General features: G+C 45.1%; 1 protein-coding gene across 1 annotated transcript; it reads right to left on the bottom strand.

Moving 5' to 3' along the window:
* Positions 1 to 1,579: 1,579 nt before the first annotated feature.
* On the bottom strand, positions 1,580 to 10,858 carry ATOX1 (antioxidant 1 copper chaperone). Its single transcript, XM_083488587.1, has 4 exons — positions 10,682 to 10,858; positions 7,035 to 7,110; positions 4,384 to 4,554; positions 1,580 to 1,833 (listed from the first exon to the last, which is right to left on the bottom strand). The coding sequence occupies exons 1-3, from the start codon at positions 10,685 to 10,687 to the stop codon at positions 4,430 to 4,432; spliced, it is 207 nt and encodes a 68-aa protein (XP_083344713.1). The 5' UTR covers positions 10,688 to 10,858; the 3' UTR covers positions 1,580 to 1,833; positions 4,384 to 4,429.
* Positions 10,859 to 19,526: the final 8,668 nt, after the last annotated feature.

The following is a 19,526-nucleotide window of genomic DNA, read 5'->3' on the forward strand; positions in this document are numbered from 1 at the left end:
TGGAAGATGGAGTGTGTATATGTGTGTTTTAAAGAATAAGGAAACCTCATCCACCATTTCTATTGTGATTAAGTGGGGCGGGGTAGGGGGGAGATGAAATCAACAAGCCACTCCCCAGCTGTTAGGTTTGTTTTGGTTGCATTTCTCAGGTTCACATTTCAGATTCATTTTACAGACTCTCGTGGCATTGCGACAATTGTTATTGACATTTAGGACTGAGAAAAAGAGGAGGAAATTGCATGAACTGATAGCTGGGAAAGTGTGGGGGAAGAGAAGAGAGACCCATCTCTGTAGCTAGCACATCTCTCCTTATTCAAGACCTTTGTTTGGCAGTGTATACTGTTGTGATGGAAAATGTTATATATAGTTTCCAAACAACAACCTACTCCTGAGACCTATGAGGGAAATTAGCTTAGCGTCTCCAGAGATGTGCTAGCTGTGGGATATATTAACACAACTATTATCGCTTATTTGCTCACAGCACCTTCTCTTGGATTTTTCCTCAGATGCTCTATCTTCTGCCACTGATTCCCCAAGAAAACGGTGCAGGCAGCGTGAGAACATTTCCCCACTCCTCGACCAAAAAAAAATAAAAATAAAAAGGCCGTCTCTATTCTTGTCTTAATATTAAACTGAAGTGACCACAGCCATTTCTGGCTCGTTTCTTCTCAATAGCAGCAGAAGAAGTGCAGATGCTCTTCTGGAAGTACAGTGGTACCTCGGGTTACATATGCTTCAGGTTACATATGCTTCAGGTTACAGACTCTGCTAACCCAGAAATAGTACCTCGGGTTAAGAACTTTGCTTCAGGATGAGAACAGAAATCATGCTCTGGCGGCACGGCAGCTGCAGGAGGCCCCATTAGCTAGAGTGGTGCTTCAGGTTAAGAACAGTTTCAGGTTAAGAACGTACCTCAGGAACGAATTAAGTACTTAACCCGAGGTACCAGTGTACAAGGACTAAGACACACTACATTTGCTTCCTACCTTTCTTCAAGGAGCACAAGGCAATACAAATGAGGTTCTCCCATTTCTATTGGCCCACTATCTTGGGCAGGTAGGTTAGGCTGAAGAGGCAGTAACTTGTTTAAGGTCAGTCGTCAAATGTATCCAAGTGCACATAAGACAAGAGATTTCACCTCCCTGACATGTCTGACACTTGATCCACTATGGCACCCAATTGCTATGTTGCCATTGGAGAATTTTAGTCAAATGAGAATATGTTTGGAACCTAGTGACCTAATACCGAGCGACACCATTGGTCCATCAAGCTCAGGATTGCCCCCATGATTGGCAGTGGGTCTCCCAAGATTTCAGGTGGGATACTCCCAGCCCTAACTGGAGATGCCAGGGAATAAACCTGGGACCTTCTGCATGCAAAGCAGATGCTCTAGCACTGAGCTACACTCCTTGGCACCCAATGATGTATCTTAGCAATGCTCAGTTCATCTCTTTAGAATATTATCTCATTGGTGGACTGAAATAAATCAGCTCACGATTGGTACTCATTTTTAAAAGTCAGCTCCTGCCCCACCAAAAAGAAAACAGGGCTTAAAAGATATATACTAAGAGCCACGGTGTTTACTTGAATATAGCAGATCCAAGTTTTATTACAAAGCCAAAGAGAAGAAACACTACAGCTGTAGGACAATACGTGGGACATCTGCAGTCAAAATTTCTCATAGTCCTTCCCCCGCCAAAGGCCTTCTTCTTCTTCTTCTTCTTCTTCCCACCCTTCCCCTCTTCTCCAACATCTGGCAGGGCAACTGTGGTCAAAGGAAGATTGACAGAAGTGTAAACAGCCGCCTTCAGACTGAAGCCATGTTAAGCCTTGCTGCAAAATAAAGGAAGGGAGGAGAGAGTTAGGCAAGGGCAGCATCTGCTGGTGGGACCTAGAAGGAACATCCATTTTAAACAAAGGCTGCTTTGGGGGGCCCTCATCCGGTTACTGCAGGCTACTACAACTGCTGCTCCCCCTGGTGTGTAGAAGCAGGCAGAAATCTTTTCTTGCGGCCTATCATGTGCTTGATGTTCTGCTCCTGCTACCCATCGCTGCAGTTCCTGGCAGACAAAAGCTGGTGGGAAGGAAGGAAAGTCCTTGGTGTGCTGGCATCCACAAGCAGTTTGGCTGTATATGGATTGGTGGGTTACCTACCTACCTACCTGACTTGTGTGTTTACAATTCCTTCCGCACCTTGTTAGAAGGCCCCTATTCCCCTCACAAAACTACAATTCCCAGAGTTTCCTGTGAAGAGGGATTGATTGTTAAACCACTCTGGCAATAGTAGCTCTGTGAGGGGACTAGGGGTCTCCTAAGAACTCTCGGCACCCTTAACAAACTACAGCTCCCTGAATTCTTTTTGTGGACACCAAGTGACTGTTTGAAGTGGCATCATGGTGCTTTAAAGGTGTGGTGCGGATGTGGCATTAGCATGCCTGCATTCTAGTGCGCAGCCAATGCCTACTAAAAACTCAGAACTTGGGGTGGTATGAGGACAGAACAGAATCTTCAGTAGTAAAAGCAGATAGGCAAATAATATTTTACAGATACATTTCTCTCCACCCTGGTTCTCATGATGAGCAGCAGCTGTGTTGTGCAAAACAGATTATGCATCAAATAATTCAGTTTTGCTGGGTACAGAATCATTATTGTGGCACGGGATTTTGATTTTTTTTTTAGTGCGCAGAACTTTTTTTAAAGAGAAAAAGGCATGCAGAACTGGGCCTAAATATGGCCAAAATAAAAATCTTGTTCATTTAATGTGAGTCGGACCCATGTTCCCTGCGCACTTTGGAAAGGCTCAAAGTTATTAGGTTCTGCTGCTCTCATGCAAACATGCCCCACTCAATCCTACTACTATAAAGCATTTTTGTGTGAATAACCGGTAAGTTCAATCAATTATGGCTTAAATTTTCATGGTGCACAAGGAGCAGAGCATTCCTCAAAAACAACAACACAAAAAAACCTATTTGTTATTGTTCCCACATTGATGGAACCACAGGACAGCCGGCAATTCTGCCAAAACACTGACAGCGTGCAGACAATAATTTTTGAAGGTATTTTCTCCTTAGTGCCACGGCGGCAAGAGAACCAAACTGGTAGTTCGCTAACTCTACAAACTTAATGGGACACCCTTGTAGGTGCTGCTGATGGTGGAGAAGCCCGTTAATTCCTACCCCAGTGCTAAATGTAATTCACTTCTGGTAATTCAGGGCCAATCAATGGTGTGAAAGTAACCAGATAGGCTCAGAAGATATTTCTGTACTAGGCAATTTCAGTCTCAGGAAAAGTTAAGGAAGTGTTCAAAAAGAAGGAAGCTCTTATCTTGTTTCCCTCTCTCTTTACATGCTTATATGTATTTCTTATTTCACGTAACCAAGAACCAAGTATTTTTTAAAGAGTTTTAAAAAACGGTTCCCAACCTTGAGAAAGAGTGAAGGTTTGGGGAAGGACAGAGCTCCACCTGTTACAAAAAACTATGCGACAGGGTTATCAGTTTCACACCAAACCACAGCGCATGCAGATCTCCTACAGCACACTTCCTACTAAGCCATACAACTTGGGGGGGGGGATCAAGTTTTACGAGACACCACAGCAAGACAGAAAAATGAGCATCAGGTGATGGCAACTTAAGGCCACAGCTTGTGGCCTCCATGGCTCTGCAAAGTTTCATGGCCCAATCAAGATATACACACCCAGATGAGCTAGAATAAACCGGCACTGTAAAATCAGTTCCACAAATGGATCCATGTGTATAGACTATGAAGCCAGTTGAGGAACCTATGGCCTTCCAGATATTGTCAAGTAACAGTTTCCATCATCTTTTTTGCTGGCCATGCTGGTTTGGGTCCAATGGGAGCAGAGCCCAGAAACATCCCTCCTTTAAACAAGGCTGAAATCCCACTGATAAGATCCTTGGGAGTCGCAGGATTCAGTTGCCCCTGTCCTTGCCAAACAGCTGGTTTGCGGGGTTTCAAAATGCCTGGCACATACAGTCGCAGATGATTTACGCACAATCTGCTGGATTGGAGTCCTAGCTTGCATACAGCACCAGCTACTCTACTTCAAAAGAAGAGGCCGGCTTCAATGGACATAAAATATCAGGACTTGCAGAGGAAGTTTTTATATATGGCACAGGATCTATCTCCTCCTCTGATATTATATATAAAAGAGAACACACGGCATGAAGTCATCCAGTTAAGAGTTTCCTTGCCCTCACTTCAGTCCAGTCTATGAAGTCACTGGAGGTGGGAAACTCTTAGCAAGATTTCTGTCACATCATACATTTTGTTTCTTATACAATGTGGGGGTTGCTGTTTTCAGCACACTTCTCATCTTTAGCATTCTGCCCTGAGTGGCTTAAGAGTATTCCTAGCAACTGACCTTTCCTGAAGGACAGTAGCCCCAGCAGCCAAGCCTTCCTGTGTGGCTACTTGTCTCCAAGGTAGGAGGCATCTTTCCCAGTTTTCTTCAGGGTGTTCAGTAAGGTGTCAACACTGTGCTCTGACTCTATATTCACCTTCTTGTTGGGCAGGTCAATTTCAAACTGAACACCTGAAAAGAGAGGACACAGCGTACAGAAGCAGCATTGGAAATTTGAAGTCTCCTGCCTGCAATTTAAGAGCGGTAGATTCGTAATCTGGGGAACCGGGTTCGCGTCTCCTCTCCTCCACAAGCAGCTGCTGGGTGACCTTGGGCCAGTCACACTTCTCAGAAGTCTCTCAGCCCCACTCACCTCACAGAGTGTTTGTTGTGGGGGAGGAAGGGAAAGGAGAATGTTAGCCGCTTTGAGACTCCTTCAGGTAGTGATAAAGCGGGATATCAAATCCAAACTCTTCAAATCCAAACTCTTCAATGTCAAATGGATAATCTATATTAACTTGCAATACATCCATCAGTTGAGGTGGGGCTGTATTTTATCTTACGCTTATCTGTTTACAGATTTGTAATCTTCACTATGAGAAAGCTATAGTAAGATGGAGTACAGGGATAAAATCATCAAAAGAGGCATGAAAACATCTCAAGCATTGAAAAATGAGTAAAAGATGGTTTAGTTTGATGGTAGAGCACAAGGTTTCCCAAACTTGAGCCTCCAGCTGTTGTTGGACTACAACTCCCATCATCCCTGAGCACTGGTCCCGGCAACTAGGGTTGATGGGAATTGTAGTCCACCAACTGCTGGATAATCAAGTTTGGGAAACTCTGGTAGAGCATTCAGGCAAAAAGGTCTCAGCTTCAATCCCCAGGATCTCCAGGTAGGGCTGGGAAAGACCTCTGTCAGAAATCCTGGAGAGCAACTGCTGGTCAGCTTAAGAAAATACTGAGAGATTGACCAATGGTCTGACTCTGTGTAAAAGGAGTTTCCCATATTCCTCTCCAGGTAGCAGATGATGTGATGTGAAAAAGCCCTGCCTAAGACCCTGAAGAGCCATTGCCAGTCAATACTGAGCGAGATGGACCAAGGGCTTCTCTGTATTGGGCTTTTGCAGCGAGACAGATGTTTCCTTTAGAATTTCACCCTTACTTCTCCTTCCATTAGACTATCTTCCCTTAGGAAGGGCCATATGCTCTGAATCCAAGATGGTTGGGAGCTGGATTCTCCCTGGCTGCAACATCAGTTGTCTGCAGCTGAAAGGCGTTCTCGTGAAAGAAGAACACCTTGCACATGCTAGCTTTCTATACCAAGAGAACTTTTTATAAGGAGGTACATTATCAAGGCTGGTGGTTTCCTACGGGGAAGTAACATCGGGGTAGGAAACTGCATGGAACCACACATGGGGACTTCAGGCACACACCACATGTTACATATACACAAAAAGGCACCATGCGGCTTCTCAGTATATGCCGACAGAATGAAATGCAGAAGACTGTGAGGCACATGAGGTTCATTTCTGTCCCAACGTGGAAGAAATTTATGTGTAGCAAATCCTTTGTGTGGGGGCAATCTTCAATGTCTTGCAACAGTTATGCTGACACCAATGGAGGACAGGAGATTCGACGCTTGCTATGGTGGTAAAGACAGCAGCAGATTCAGCTCTCCTACTGCAGAGCAGAAGCAACCAGAGTTATGCGTCAATGATTTAAATGAGTTTTGGAGTAAGCCTTTGATCTTGTAAACAGAATAAAGTTGACTGGACAACTGTCTAGAAGAGTAAATTACACAGTCTTAAGGGACACGGGATGAAAGTTAAACATTCCAGCAACAATCAATATTTAGTTACTGACTAACTACCTCTACAGTGGAACCTCGGGTTACGTACTGTCCTCCTAATGAACGCTTTGGGTAATGAGCTCTGCTAACCCAGAAGTAGATCTCCTGGTAGCGAACTTTGCCCTGGGATGCGAGCGGAAGTCGCGTGCCAGTGGTACGGCAGCAGCAGGAGGCCCCATTAGCGAAAGCGCGCCTCAGGTTAAGCACGGTTTCGGGTTAAGAACGGACCTCAGGAACGAATTAAGTTCATAACTGGAGGTACCACTGTATTAGGAGCAAAGTAGCAAGCCCTCTAGAAGTTGCTTGCTACTTCAGCTAGGGCAAAGAATGAAACAAAAGCTGCACATCATTTAAGTGGCTCATTTAATCTTTTTAAAACCCTGCAATGAAAATACGATATGCAAAGATGAATGCACTATGAGTTGGAACATTTTCTAGCATGCTGCACTGACAACTGCAAACCAAGTTAGAAGGCCCTGGCTCTGGTTGAGACTAATCTAACTTCCTTAGGGCCCAGGACCTCTAGGGTGTTGCTATTTATGGACCTTAAGGTCCTCCGTGGGGCATACTGAGAGGCAGTCCCATAGGTACGAGGGTCCTAGGCCGTGAAGGGCTTTAAAGGTCAAAACCAGCACCTTAAATCTGACCCTGTACTCCACCGGGAGCCAGTACAGTTGGAAAAGCACTGGGTGAATATGCTCCCATGGCAGGGACCCCATGAGGAGCCTCAAACAATGCAAGCAGGAATACTTTAAGCGTAATGATAAGTGCAAGAAGAAGCCTTGAGTGTTCAGAGTCTTGTGGTCTGCCAGGTATCACTCACCTCCCAGCTTGTTGAGAACACGAGTGACGGCATTAGAGCACCCTTCACAGGTCATGTCTACAAAGAATTCATGTTTCTGAAATTGCAAGGAGAAAGAATGGAGAGGCCATTGAAATATCTCTCACTGAGCAACTGCACAATGATGTTGTAAAACTAGTTTATTAAACAATAATAAAAGCTAGTATCAAAGCTTGACCTTAACTGCTTGGGTTTGGATACCTTGTTAAAATGTTGAAATTTATGCAATAAATAAATAAATTTCAGGTTGATATCAACTGTAGCACCCATAAACCTGTGCTCCATAGTCTTTGAGCGTATGCACATGAACATAACTTGCTAAGACTTTGTTTAAATGTTGTGATCAAGTTGTAGATGCATTTTCTTTAAGAATACATTGTCAGCCAAAATGATGTTCTCCTTCCCTTCTGTCAGGGTGAATTAATTTAAATCAAGGCAATTTAAATCACCAAGGTGGGTGGGGGAAGGCTGATTTAGGAAATTCTATTGGTACTTCATGCATTTCCTAAACAATTAGCTAATTAACACTACATCTACATGAAACATTTACACTACTATTTTATAGTATTGCTGCTTTCTGAATATTATTTACTGGAACAGTAGGAGATAGTTATTGCCTTTGAGTCCTACTCATGGGGTGGGTATCTGAATAGCCAATGCAAGCAACAAGGTACTAGATTAAATAGGCATTTGTATGATCCAACAGGACTCTTTCTTGGGGGGTGGGTGTCTTTTTTCACTTTTGCTTTCTTTCCTGCCTTGCCCCACACCAGAAACAGAAAGTATTTCCACACAAGAACAGAAAGTAGCTAAAATCTGTTACAATCAAAAACACACTTGACCTGTAATGTCTATTTAAAGACAACAAAGGACCCATTCTCCCCACCCTGCAAAAAAAGCAAACAGCTTCTTTTCATAAGACGAAAAGGAAATGTGCTTATTGATAGAAAACAAATACTACAGAGCAAATTGCAGAGCTAACACAGTTACAAGAGATAATTCGGGTTGATGCAGTTGATGATCAGCCAGGATGGCATTTTCTGGGTCTGGAATGAAGTTCAGAGATGACTAGATACTTCATTGGTCCTGGAATCAAGGCCATAATAACGTTTATTATGCCATATTAATGTTTGGCCTCAAAATATTTATTTTTCCTGGTTTTCTGCTAATGCATAAGAACAGCTTTTAACTATTTGCTTTATAGAGGGTCGTTCCTTCAGTCTAAAAACATTTGTGTGTTTAATTTGTACTTCAATTTTAACTAGACTATCTTTTTTAAAGAGACATTTACAACACTGAGTTATAAAATAGCCATTTTATAGTAAACAACAACACCCCTCAGTAGACAGTTTAACAGTACTTTTTTTCTTCATAGTATGAAGTATGTACCCAACCCAGGATGTTTAAAAGCTGCGGCAGAACTTGCATCCTTCGTAAACAGCCCAGCCCTGAGAGAATTGTATGTCCCTGTGGCTTATTGTGTAATATTACTGGAGTCTACTGGGGGAGGGCAGGGAGAAGAGTGAGGAGAAAAAAGAGCCAGATCTTGCATTACTAACCAGTTTTTCCTAGCACCTCTAAAAACACAATTCATAAAGATGAAACTGGAGAGAGGCCTGAAATCCAAGCCACATAATCTGTTCTATATCAGGGATGGGCCAAACAGAACTGGATGACATAAGATGGACAAACCCCTAGAATCTTTCCATGGATTCAAGTCACTTCCATCTTTGCTAGAAGCCGAAAGGTTTATTCAAATGAGACACTTTCACTAAAGTAAGGTAAAGGGACCCCTGACCATTAGGTCCACTCGCAGATGACTCTGGGGTTGCAGCGCTCATCTTGCTTTATTGGCCGAGGGAGTTAGCGTACAGCTTCCGGGTCATGTGGCCAGCATGACTAAGCCGCTTCTGGCGAACCAGAGCAGCACACGGAAACACCGTTTACCTTCCCGTCGGAGCGGTACCTATTTATCTACTTGCACTTTGAGGTGCTTTCGAACTGCTAGGTTGGCAGGAGCTGGGACCGAGCAACGGGAGTTCACCCCGTCGCAGGGATTTGAACCGCCAACCTTCTGATCGGCAAGTCCTAGGCTTTGTGGGAGACCTTAATACAACTTGTTCTTTAATGCGTCACTTGAAGATCACAAAATGTTCTTGAAGGGATCCTCACGCTCCGTTTAAAATGTATTCTTGTCCTTGTATGTGAGGGGCACTGTGTGCAGGATCCTATACCACTATCAGGCCTTGCTCAAGGAAGGAGGCACTCACAACCAAGCAATACACAGATTAGCAGTCCTGTTGTAACATCAGCTCCTAGGGATCAATTCCCAAAGTGATCCTGTGAGGGTGGAATACAACACTAGGATTGGCTTCTGGTTTTTCATAACTACAGTCTGAGAGGCAATCGGTTGCTGCCATCAGAGGTTACCCATTGGGATTGCAATGAAGAAAAACAACAGGGGGTGGTGATCAAGGCCTCAGGCTTAGGGTTTATATTGTAATTATTTAAATTTCTATACCACCCTTCCTCCAAAGCACAGATATTACTCAAGAGACAACCAGACTGCTGGTGGGAATTGTGGTCCAAAACATCTGGATGGTGACAGGTTGGTTAAGGCTGGTCTTATCACTGATATGTGTAAGAAGCTTTGAGAGACTTTCCCCCCACTTAATAGAGGGATAAAAACACTTTAAACCTTCACACACACCCTCAGGTGAAGCAAAACATACAGCTTTGGCTCCCATTTCTTCATTATTGGGAACCTCTTAATTTGCTTCCCCCTAACTTGATTTAAAACACACAGCTCATTATCAGTGTGATCTACCTGGCTTGGCAAATGGTGGCAGCAAACCCTCCTTATGGAAGACTTAAAAATGGATCAAGCAGCAGCGAGCAGAAGCAGTTTAAGAACCACTATAATGTGTGTGACAAAACCACGTTGCAAATCTGGTGCCAACACCACTTCACAGTATGGGTGTAAGCCAGGATTTATTTTTTGGGGGGTGGGGAGCAGGCCTTATGTTAAGGGGTGGGGTGTAGAACCAAGTTACAGTATCTGCAACACAACTGATCAGTTAGTTAAGTATTTTTATTTACAGTATTTACTTGATTGGGGGGGGGCAGCTGCCCCCTCCCACACCACCCTGACTATGCCCATACCTCACAGTACCCTAAAAACTGCTTGGAGGTTGTTTTTTCCTGCGATCAAGCGCTTTATAAATACTACCAAACTAATAATAATAATAATAATAGTAATAATAATGATGATAATCCCTTTACAACCAGCCTTTAAGTGACATGACCAAGGCCGCCAAGGGAAGCCTGTGCCAAGCCTCAGATCCGGTACCGCCCCGATCCCAGCGCAGAGCACCCCGTGCCTTGAGCAGCACCCTTCCACATCGTCACCCCGTTTTGCGGGAGGGGCGCCTTCCGAGTCGCAACGGGGCCGAGGGCGGGCGTCTTTCAAACTGGGCCCGATCGTTAGGAATCCCCGGAAGGCGAGTCCATCTCCTCCTTTTCCCGGCAGTAGAAACGACAACGGCAGATGGATGTGGGGAAAGGCTGATGCTGCGTCCGGAAAGGGCAACGGCGCGACTGCCCAGCCTAGCGAAGGAATCACCACCCACCGGCATGGCTGCTGCTGCGGCGGCTGCTCCTCCTCTTCTTCCTCCGAAGCCTTCCTGGCTGCTGCTCAGCAGAACGACGCGGCTCCCTCCGCAGCCTCCGCGAAATGAAAGGCCACCAAACCAGCTTGCGCCCCTCCCACTGGCCGGCCCCCCCTCCTGCGCTAAGCCTTCTCCGGCAGAGTCGGCGTCGGGAAGGCGGGGACGCGCGCGCTCTTTGCACTTTGCGCCGCTAGGAGGAGAAATTCCACGCGTCTGTAGCATCTTAGAATTGTAAGAGGGGGAAAGGGACCACGAAGGGTCATCTAGTCCAATCCCCTGCAAGGCAGGAGGAATCTTTGGCCCAGCGTGGGCAGGAACCCACGACTCTGAGATTAAAAGCCTCCTAAAGCAGATTATTCCTGGGTATAGTAATCAGTGCTTTTTTTCTAAGAAAATGTTTAGGGACACTGCACTCTAATTTTCCTATAGTGTTTTAGGGACACTCTAATTTTCTAATTTTTAAACCTATCCATTCTGAAGGAAATCAGCCCTGACTGCTCAATGGAAGGATAGATCGTGAAGCTGAGGCTCCAGTACTTTGGCCACCTCATGAGAAGAGAAGACTCCCTGGAAAAGACCCTGATGTTGGGAAAGATGGAGGGCACAAGGAGAAGGGGACGACAGAGGACGAGATGATTGGACAGTGTTCTCGAAGCTACGAACATGAGTTTGGCCAAACTGCGGGAGGCAGTGGAAGACAGGAGTGCCTGGCGTGCTCTGGTCCATGGGGTCACGAAGAGTTGGACACGACTAAACAACAACAACAATTTTCCTACTCATATTGAAATACTGCCCCTCAAAGAGGCCAAACTTAGATTCACAAAATGTTTAAGGGTATGTGTACCCTTGCGTCTCCCCAGAAAAGTAGTAGTAGTAGTAGTAGTAGTAGTAATAATAATAATAATAATAATAATAATAATAATAATAATAATAATAATAATAATTTATTTATACCCCACCCATCTGGCTGGGTTTTCCCAGCCACTCTGGGTGGCTCCCAAGAGAATATTAAAAACACGATAAAACATCAAGCATTAAAAACCTCCCTAAACAGGGCTGCCTTCAGATGTCTTCTAAAAGTCAGATAGTTGTTTATTCCTTTGACATCTGATGGGGGGGCATTCCACAGGGTGGGCGCCACTACCAAGAAGGCCCTCTGCCTGGTTGCCTGTAACGTCCCTTCTCACAGTGAGGGAAACACCAGAAGGCCCTCGGAGCTGGACCTCAGTATCCGGGCTGAATGATGGGGGTGGAGAGGCTCCTTCAGGTATACAGAAGTAACCTGCACCTGCATGGACAGCTGTGAGTTCAAAATGACTCCCAGGCTGCACACCTGGTCCTTCAGGGGCACAGTTACCCCAGTCTGGCCTTCCTTGTTGATTTAATTTTTTTCCACTTTGCTGGGTTGTGATACGCCCATGCACAGTTTGCAAAACTGATTAAATAAATGTTTTTTGGTACCGCAAGCCTTTATTCTTTAGAGGGAGAGATGCTACTACCAATGCCACAGTGTTTAAGGACAGGTATCTGGTGCCCTCTGCTGGAGCTTTAATACTTGCCACATCTTCTCCTGTGATCATTCCTGGAAAAAGTATACATCTCACAAATTCCTATTTTTTTATTTTTAAAAATGATATCTGGTCATGGTGACTAATGCTGATTAATGAATGTTGATTATATATTGATATTTCTTGACATTCCAAATTTTTTTTAGCTTGGGGTTGATGACAACTTTATAAGCCCATCAAGGGGTCAATGAACTCAAAGATTGGGAAACCTTGAACTAGATGATAGCAAAAGGCCCCCTCCAACTCTAGGACTCTGTGAGCAAGTTTGTTTAGACTCCATGGGATTGATTTTGGAACAAACTTGTCTAGGATCATGCTCTGCAAAAGTGAAACTTTTTCAGCCATTACAGTGGTACCTCTAGATGCGAACGGGATCTGTTCCAGAGCCCCTTTCACTTCCTGAAGCGAACGCAACCCACGTCTGCACGTTTCCAGGTCGTGATTCGCTGCTCCTGTGCTTGCACATGACCTCATTTTGAGCGTCTGTGCATGCGTGAGCGGCAAAACCCGGAAGTAATGCACTCCGGTACTTCCGGGTTGCCATGGAGCGTAACCTGAAAACGCTCAACCTGAAGTACATTTAACCCAAGGTATGACTGTACAGTGGTACCTCGGGTTACATATGCTTCAGGTTACATATGCTTCAGGTTACAGACTCTGCTAACCCAGAAATAGTGCTTCAGGTTAAGAACTTTGCTTCAGGATGAGAACAGAAATTGTGCTCTGGTGGCACGGCAACAGCAGGAGGCCCCATTAGCTAAAGTGGTGCTTCAGGTTAAGAACGGACCTCCGGAACGAATTAAGTACTTAACCCGAGGTACCACTGTAATATCCTTCCCAGGAAAAGCTTTACCTCCTGACTTTGTAAGTTGCAAGCTCTTATTTGAGGTAGATAGGAGCAAGACAAATGAAAAAGTATCAACTTTACTGACAGAAGACTCTGTTTGTTATGGTTACCACATTTTTTTCTGGCCCAACCCTTATGTCCTTAACAGCTGTGTGAAAAGCAGGTCCTCAAAAAGTGGTTTCCTTCATCATTGTATCTGTATGCCAGGGAAAATTGCAATTGTTGAATTCTGCCATTCACACAGCTGTCAAAGGCACATGCCAACAACAACAACAACAATTTATTTATACCCCGCCCATCTGGCTAGGTTTCCCCAGCCACTCTGGGCGGCTTCCAACAAAACACTAAAATACAATAACCTATTAAACATTAAAAGCTTCCCTAAACAGGGCTGCCTTCAGATGTCTTCTAAAAGTTTGGTAGTTATTTTTCTCTTTGACATCTGGTGGGAGGGCATTCCACAGGGCGGGTGCCACTACCAAGAAGGCCCTCTGCATGGTTTCCTGTAACTTGGCTTCTCGCAGCGAGGGAACCGCCAGAAGGCCCTCGGCGCTGGACCTCAGTGTCCGGGCAGAACGATGGAGGTGGAGACGCTCCTTCAGATATACTGGACCGAGGCCGTTTAGGGCTTTAAAGGTCAGCACCAACACTTTGAACTGTGCTCGGAAACGTACTGGGAGCCAGTGTAGGTCTTTCAAGTGTTATATGGTCTCGGTGGCCACTCCCAGCCCCCAGTTTAGCTGCCACATTCTGGATTAGTTGTAGTTTCCGGGTCACCTTCAAAGGTAGCCCCACACAGAGCATATTGCAGTAGTCCAAGCGAGAGATAACTAGAGCATGCACCACTCTGGCAGGACAGTCTGCGGGCAGGTAGGGTCTCAGCCTGCGTACCAGATGGAGCTGATAAACAGCTGCGCTGGACACAGAATTGACCTGTGCCTCCATGGACAGCTGTGAGTCCAGAATGACTCCCAGGCTGCACACCTGGTCATTCAGGGACTCCCAGTGGCTGCATGTAGATGTTAAAAAGCATGGGGGAGGGGACAGAACCCCACAAGTGAGAGCCCAGGGGTCTGAACACTCATCCCCCCCTACTTTCTGAACACGGCCCAGGAGGAAGGAGCGGAACCACTGTCTAAGAGTGCCCCCAGCTCCCAGACCCTCTAGACAGTCCAGAAGGATGTTATGGTCGATGGTGTCCAAAGCCACTGAGAGATCCAGCAGAACTAGGAAACAGCTCTCACCTTAGTCCCTAGCCTGCCGGAGATCATCAACCAGTGCGACCAAGGCAGTTTCAGTCCCATGATGAGGCCTGAATCCCGACTGGAAGGGATCCAAATGGTCCGCTTCTTCCAGGCGTGCCTGGAGTTGTTCAGCAACCACTGGCTCAATCACCTTGCCCAAGAATGGAAGATTTGAGACTGGGCGATAGTTGGCCATAATGGCAGCATCTAAAGATGGTTTTTAAAGAAGCAGTTTGATAACCGCCTCTTTCAGCAAGTCTGGAAAGGCTCCCTCACAGAGAGAAGCATTCACCACCCCGCCCAGCCCTTCCCGGCTAGCTTTTATAAGCCAGTATGGGCAAGGATCAAGGAGACAGGTGATTGGTTTCATTAAAGATTGAAATATTGGTTATTATGCTTTATAATGTAACATTGCATTTTGTAATGTATCCTTATTTTCTTTTGCCTGATATGCCAATGGTTCGAAAGTGAACTCCTGAAATTTTTGTCCTTCCTTATTTTTTGACTATTCTTATATTTTTTGGTTATGTTTCCTGCATAGTATTTATTTTTGGGGGTGTTACATTTCAAAATTATGCTAAGGAAAAACAGACTTCATAGTTACTGTAATTAATGGTGTACTAGGAGTGATATCATTGAAGTCAGTTGCATTGCTCTTGTGGACGACTGGCTCCGAGCCTCTGTGTAAAAGGACATTTTTTCTCCTTGTGGGCACTGCCTGCCTCCTCCCAATCTTTCTCCCTCCACAGTAACCAAGGCAACTCTGTTTTGCCCAGTCCCAAAGGTGCTTCTTTAATATGTTAATGACTGACCATTGTTTCATAATGGCTTGCACTCAGCTAGCCCGGCCAGGTTAGTTTGCATAGGTTAACCCCAGGAATTCCCATGTTTGGCACAGTTCAGGAGAGCTGCTGCAGCCTGTATTTTCCCTTCAATGTCCTAAATTATCTAAATTCTACCATTTTACTAATTTTTAACATTCACTAACTCTAGATCTGTAAGAGGGTGATGGTAGAAACTTGGGGAATTAACATGTTGGGTGTGTAAGTTTTCTTCCTGGGAAGATAGCCATCTACGGGAAGGAAATTTCTGATCTTAAACCACCATTGCCTTGCAGCACATCTTCGGGAGAAGTAAAGGCTAAGGAGTAAACCCTACACAAATCCAGAGTGCAGTCCCTAAGATGGTTGGATGGCATCTTACATGCCTCCTTCTGGCAACTCCTGCAGCCAGGCTGGTGCCAAATGTATTGCTCTGCTTTCCTTTGGTCCACATCAGTGAGGCCAAGAGGGGGTTCTTGATGTTTGGGCAGCCCAGCCCCTCCATACACACCACCCAAGCTTGTGCCCTAGGAAGGTCACTTCAGTGTGCTAGCACAGCGGTTTGACCTCATCCCCAAAGGCTCACTCCATTGTCTCTAGAGACAGATGCCAACATTCATATATATTAGTTTGCATGTTTGAGCTGCTCTACTGTTCTCTATTTTATTTATTTTTGGTAGAATCGAAACTTAAAAAAACAAAGTGCACATGCACCTATCTGGTCCCATACACAGTTGGTATTCAGTTGGTATAATAGATCCAACAAATTAGAAGGCATGGATAAATACAAAAGGGAAAGCTACTAGTATGAATAGGAAATACCAAAGTTGTTCCTCATACACAAAATAACATGTTGGTGTGTGCTACTCCAGCAGGGGCGCGGACTTATAAAAAATATTGGGGGGGCCCCCGGGAAAGCTCATGAATAATAAATAAGCTCATGAATATGCAGATAAAGTGGCGCCGCCTCCTCGTGAGCGAATAGGGGAGAGCGTGCTGCGCCTATTAATCAGCTCCGAAGGAAATTGGGTGGAGCTTTTGCACGGGAGGGAGGGCAGGAGGCATGCAGCCTGACCCTGTGCATTTTGGGCTGGGGGAGGGGCGGCGGTGGCGCTCTGCTGGAGGGGCGCCCGAGATTATTGGGGGGCGGAGCCCCCCCAAACGAATTTTTGAGGGGGCTCGGGCCCCCTCAGGCCCCATGGAGTCGGCGCCTATGTACTCCAGTCAAAGTAGCAGTTGAAGGGGGGGGAAGGGGATTTATAGCTAAATAATGCTCAGATGTGGACAAGTCCTATGTATGTACTGTTGTAAGTTCTTCCCTTTGTCCTGAATCTCTCACCCTTCACAGGATGGCTCCAGGTGGTAAAAATTTTATGAAAGAGAAAAGTTCTCCCTATCCACATTATTTCCTCCATGGACAGTTATATAAACTTCTGTTATGCCCCCCACCTAAATTCATTTTTTCCCCCTACACTAAGAAGCCTCAACATTGTAACCTGTAACCTCTTACAGGAGATGGCTGAACCCCCTGATAGTTTTAGTTCTCATTTTCTTTATCCTTTTCAGCTCCTCAACATCCTTTTTTGAGATGAGGCGACCAGAACAGAACACAGTACAGGCAGACACATACAACAAAAACATCCATTTTGTTCCTTGCTTCTCTGTCTTCTAAATGGTAGTTCCAGACTCCCTATGAGTCTCTCATTTTGCATGAGAGACATTGCTGACTCTAGTGTCTAGGCTTGCCACCGTCTTCGCTCAGAGAAACTGTGATTTCTGCGTGACAGGCAGAAATCTATGTCATACTTTCCCCCAGCAAAAGTGCCAGGGACAGTTTCGTGTGTGCATCCCCCCACCCCAGTAAAACAGCTCTCCAAGAAAGGGAGGCACCTCTTCTATTTACCGTATTTTTTGCTCTATAAGACTCACTTTTTCCCTCCTAAAAAGTAAGGGGAAATGTGTGTGCGTCTTATGGAGTGAATGCAGGCTGCGCAGCTATCCCATAAGCCAGAACAGCAAGAGGGATCACTGCTTTCACCGCACAGCGATCCCTCTTGCTATTCTGGCTTCTGAGATTCAGAATATTTTTTTTCTTGTTTTCCTCCTCCAAAAACTAGGTGCGTCTTGTGGTCTGGTGCGTCTTATAGAGCGAAAAATACGGTAATCTGGAACCACTGTGTTAGCAGATATTTTCAGAGGGCCTTGAGATCGGATTCTGACCTGGCCTGAAATGCATTGTTATATTAGTGAGCCCCACAGTTTTCCTGCTGTAACAATTTTCCCTTAGAAGGAAAATCATTTTCATCTGCAGGGTAGGGAGAAGCATAATGAAGAGGCAGGGATCAGTATTTTCTTTCTCTGCTAGCCTTTGCTAGCTCAGCTAATTCATAAAGCCATCCAGATCCCTTCCTCCCTCTCCCAGTTTAGCTGCACTACCGCTAAACAGAGGTGTAGGAAGATACTGTTTCCCTGGAATTATGGATGACTAGTGCAAGAGCAGGGAATGTGTTGTGTGCGTCACCATGGCTGTTGTTTCAGGCTGGGTGCACTAAGTTTCTTCCTGGAAGACTAGCTGGGTGTGGGAGTTGGCTTATTGAAAAGGAATCTCTCTTGTTTGGTCATTTATTTCATATCAGTTCTGCAAAAGCTTTGCCTAAGCCGCTGATTTATGAGTTGGCAGCTTGCACAGTGGTTCCACTTTCCTAAATAGCTAGGCAGAAGGGAGGACTAAAATCTGAGGATGCCAAAATGCCAGTTTAGTGACGGCAGTTCTCTTGACAGAGGGAGAAGGCGAGAGAGAGAGCTACACTAGGAAAAGAGAAAGTACTGTAAAGGGGCTTCAATATTTCCATCCTACTTAAATGAAGGCTGCCTTTATCTAGGATTCAGTGCTCACTGTTTTAAATCTATATTATTGAGGTTCCATAGGAACAGCCTCTAACTTATCCTGAAAAAAATATCCCCATCCTTTGTTTTCCTTCTGACACAAGTGGATGAAGTTAGCAGGTATATAGACATCTCCTTAGTAGGTAAGACCTGCCAAATTATAGACAAATAGGTCCAGAGGTTTGTTTTGTTTTTTTGTACTGGACACCTTCCAAAATTTACACCCTCTCTAACAAAAGAACAATCTCACTTTCTTGTTTTTAGCAGAATTAGATCCAATTTGCAAGCAGAGTATCTCCTTCTGAGGGGATGAATCCTGCCAAATTTCAGTAAAGTAGCACCTTTTCCACCTGGTCTGGGAGGGTGAGGCCCTGACTGACTCCAGCTACAAAAGCTGAGGCTCTTGACCAGAATCCTGGGCTGGGGTATTACTTAGAGGTTTTTGTTGGGAAAGGGTTGTTGCGGTCAATTTTTTGTGTCTTTATTTTGTAACTTATGATTTATGTGGAAATTGTTCAGTTGTGTTCTTTTTGATGTTTTGTTTATTATGACTACTTTTGTGTTGTTGTTTTAAAGTTACATAATTACAAACATATGTTGTAAGCTGTCTTGAGCAAGGTATTGATTTTGGAAAGGAGGCACACAAATGAAATTATTGATTGATAAAAGCAGCCAATGTAAACTGCAGCCAATAGTGGTTGCAGTTTCCAAAATGTATTCAAGCGTAGTCCCCACATACAGTGCATTGTACTGATCTAATCCAATGTGACTGAAGATACTCAAGTTATGACAATTAAAAGGTAAAGGTAAAAGACTCCTGACAGTTAAGTCCAGTAGCAGATGACTCTGGGGTTGCGGGTTTCATCTCCTTTATGGAAGCTAATTATGGGATTATTAAGGAAGGCAGCTGATTTCAAGCACTTATTTTTAGAGTGTGTGTGTTTTGGGTAACTAGTGGTGTTTGGTGAGGGGGATTATAGTGGGCAATGCGACTTTGAGAGGTTTAAGATGAATCTTGAAGAAAAGGGTTTTTGTTTCTTTTAAGGCAAACTGTGTTTCTTTAATAAGCCCGAGCTCCTCGCCTGCCCGTCACAGGGTAACGTCCTTCGTAATTGGACTGTATGCCCGGTGCCGCTCTGGAGCCACGCCTTTCCTCACACGGGGTTTCCAGGCCTCAGTTTCCAGGGTTTCTACTGTGCAGCGCACCTATCCTTGGCGGGCAAGGTAGCCACACCTCCACAGAACCTTTCTCCTAATAACGAAAGGAGCGTCGCCTCATTGGTCTTCGTCCGAATCGGCGATGACTATCTCCGCCTTCAGAACTCTTTCCGCAACAGCTATTGACTAATGCGGACGTCAGTCCTACTAACCGGCTTTGCGCTCGCTGTGGCGCGATTGGCCACTCTGGATGTCAACCGCCTCCCCTCCCTCCCTTACGGC

Source organism: Podarcis liolepis, assembly GCF_965112155.1.
Source record: "Podarcis liolepis genome assembly, chromosome: 2".
Taxonomy (NCBI): Eukaryota; Metazoa; Chordata; class Lepidosauria; order Squamata; family Lacertidae; genus Podarcis; species Podarcis liolepis.

Bases quoted from the DNA above. Each gene is read 5' to 3' on its own strand.
- ATOX1 (XM_083488587.1), bottom strand. The intron at 4,555-7,034 runs GTGAGTGATACC...CTCTCTTTTCAG, and splicing joins TGTTCTCAACAAGCTGGGAG to GTGTTCAGTTTGAAATTGAC.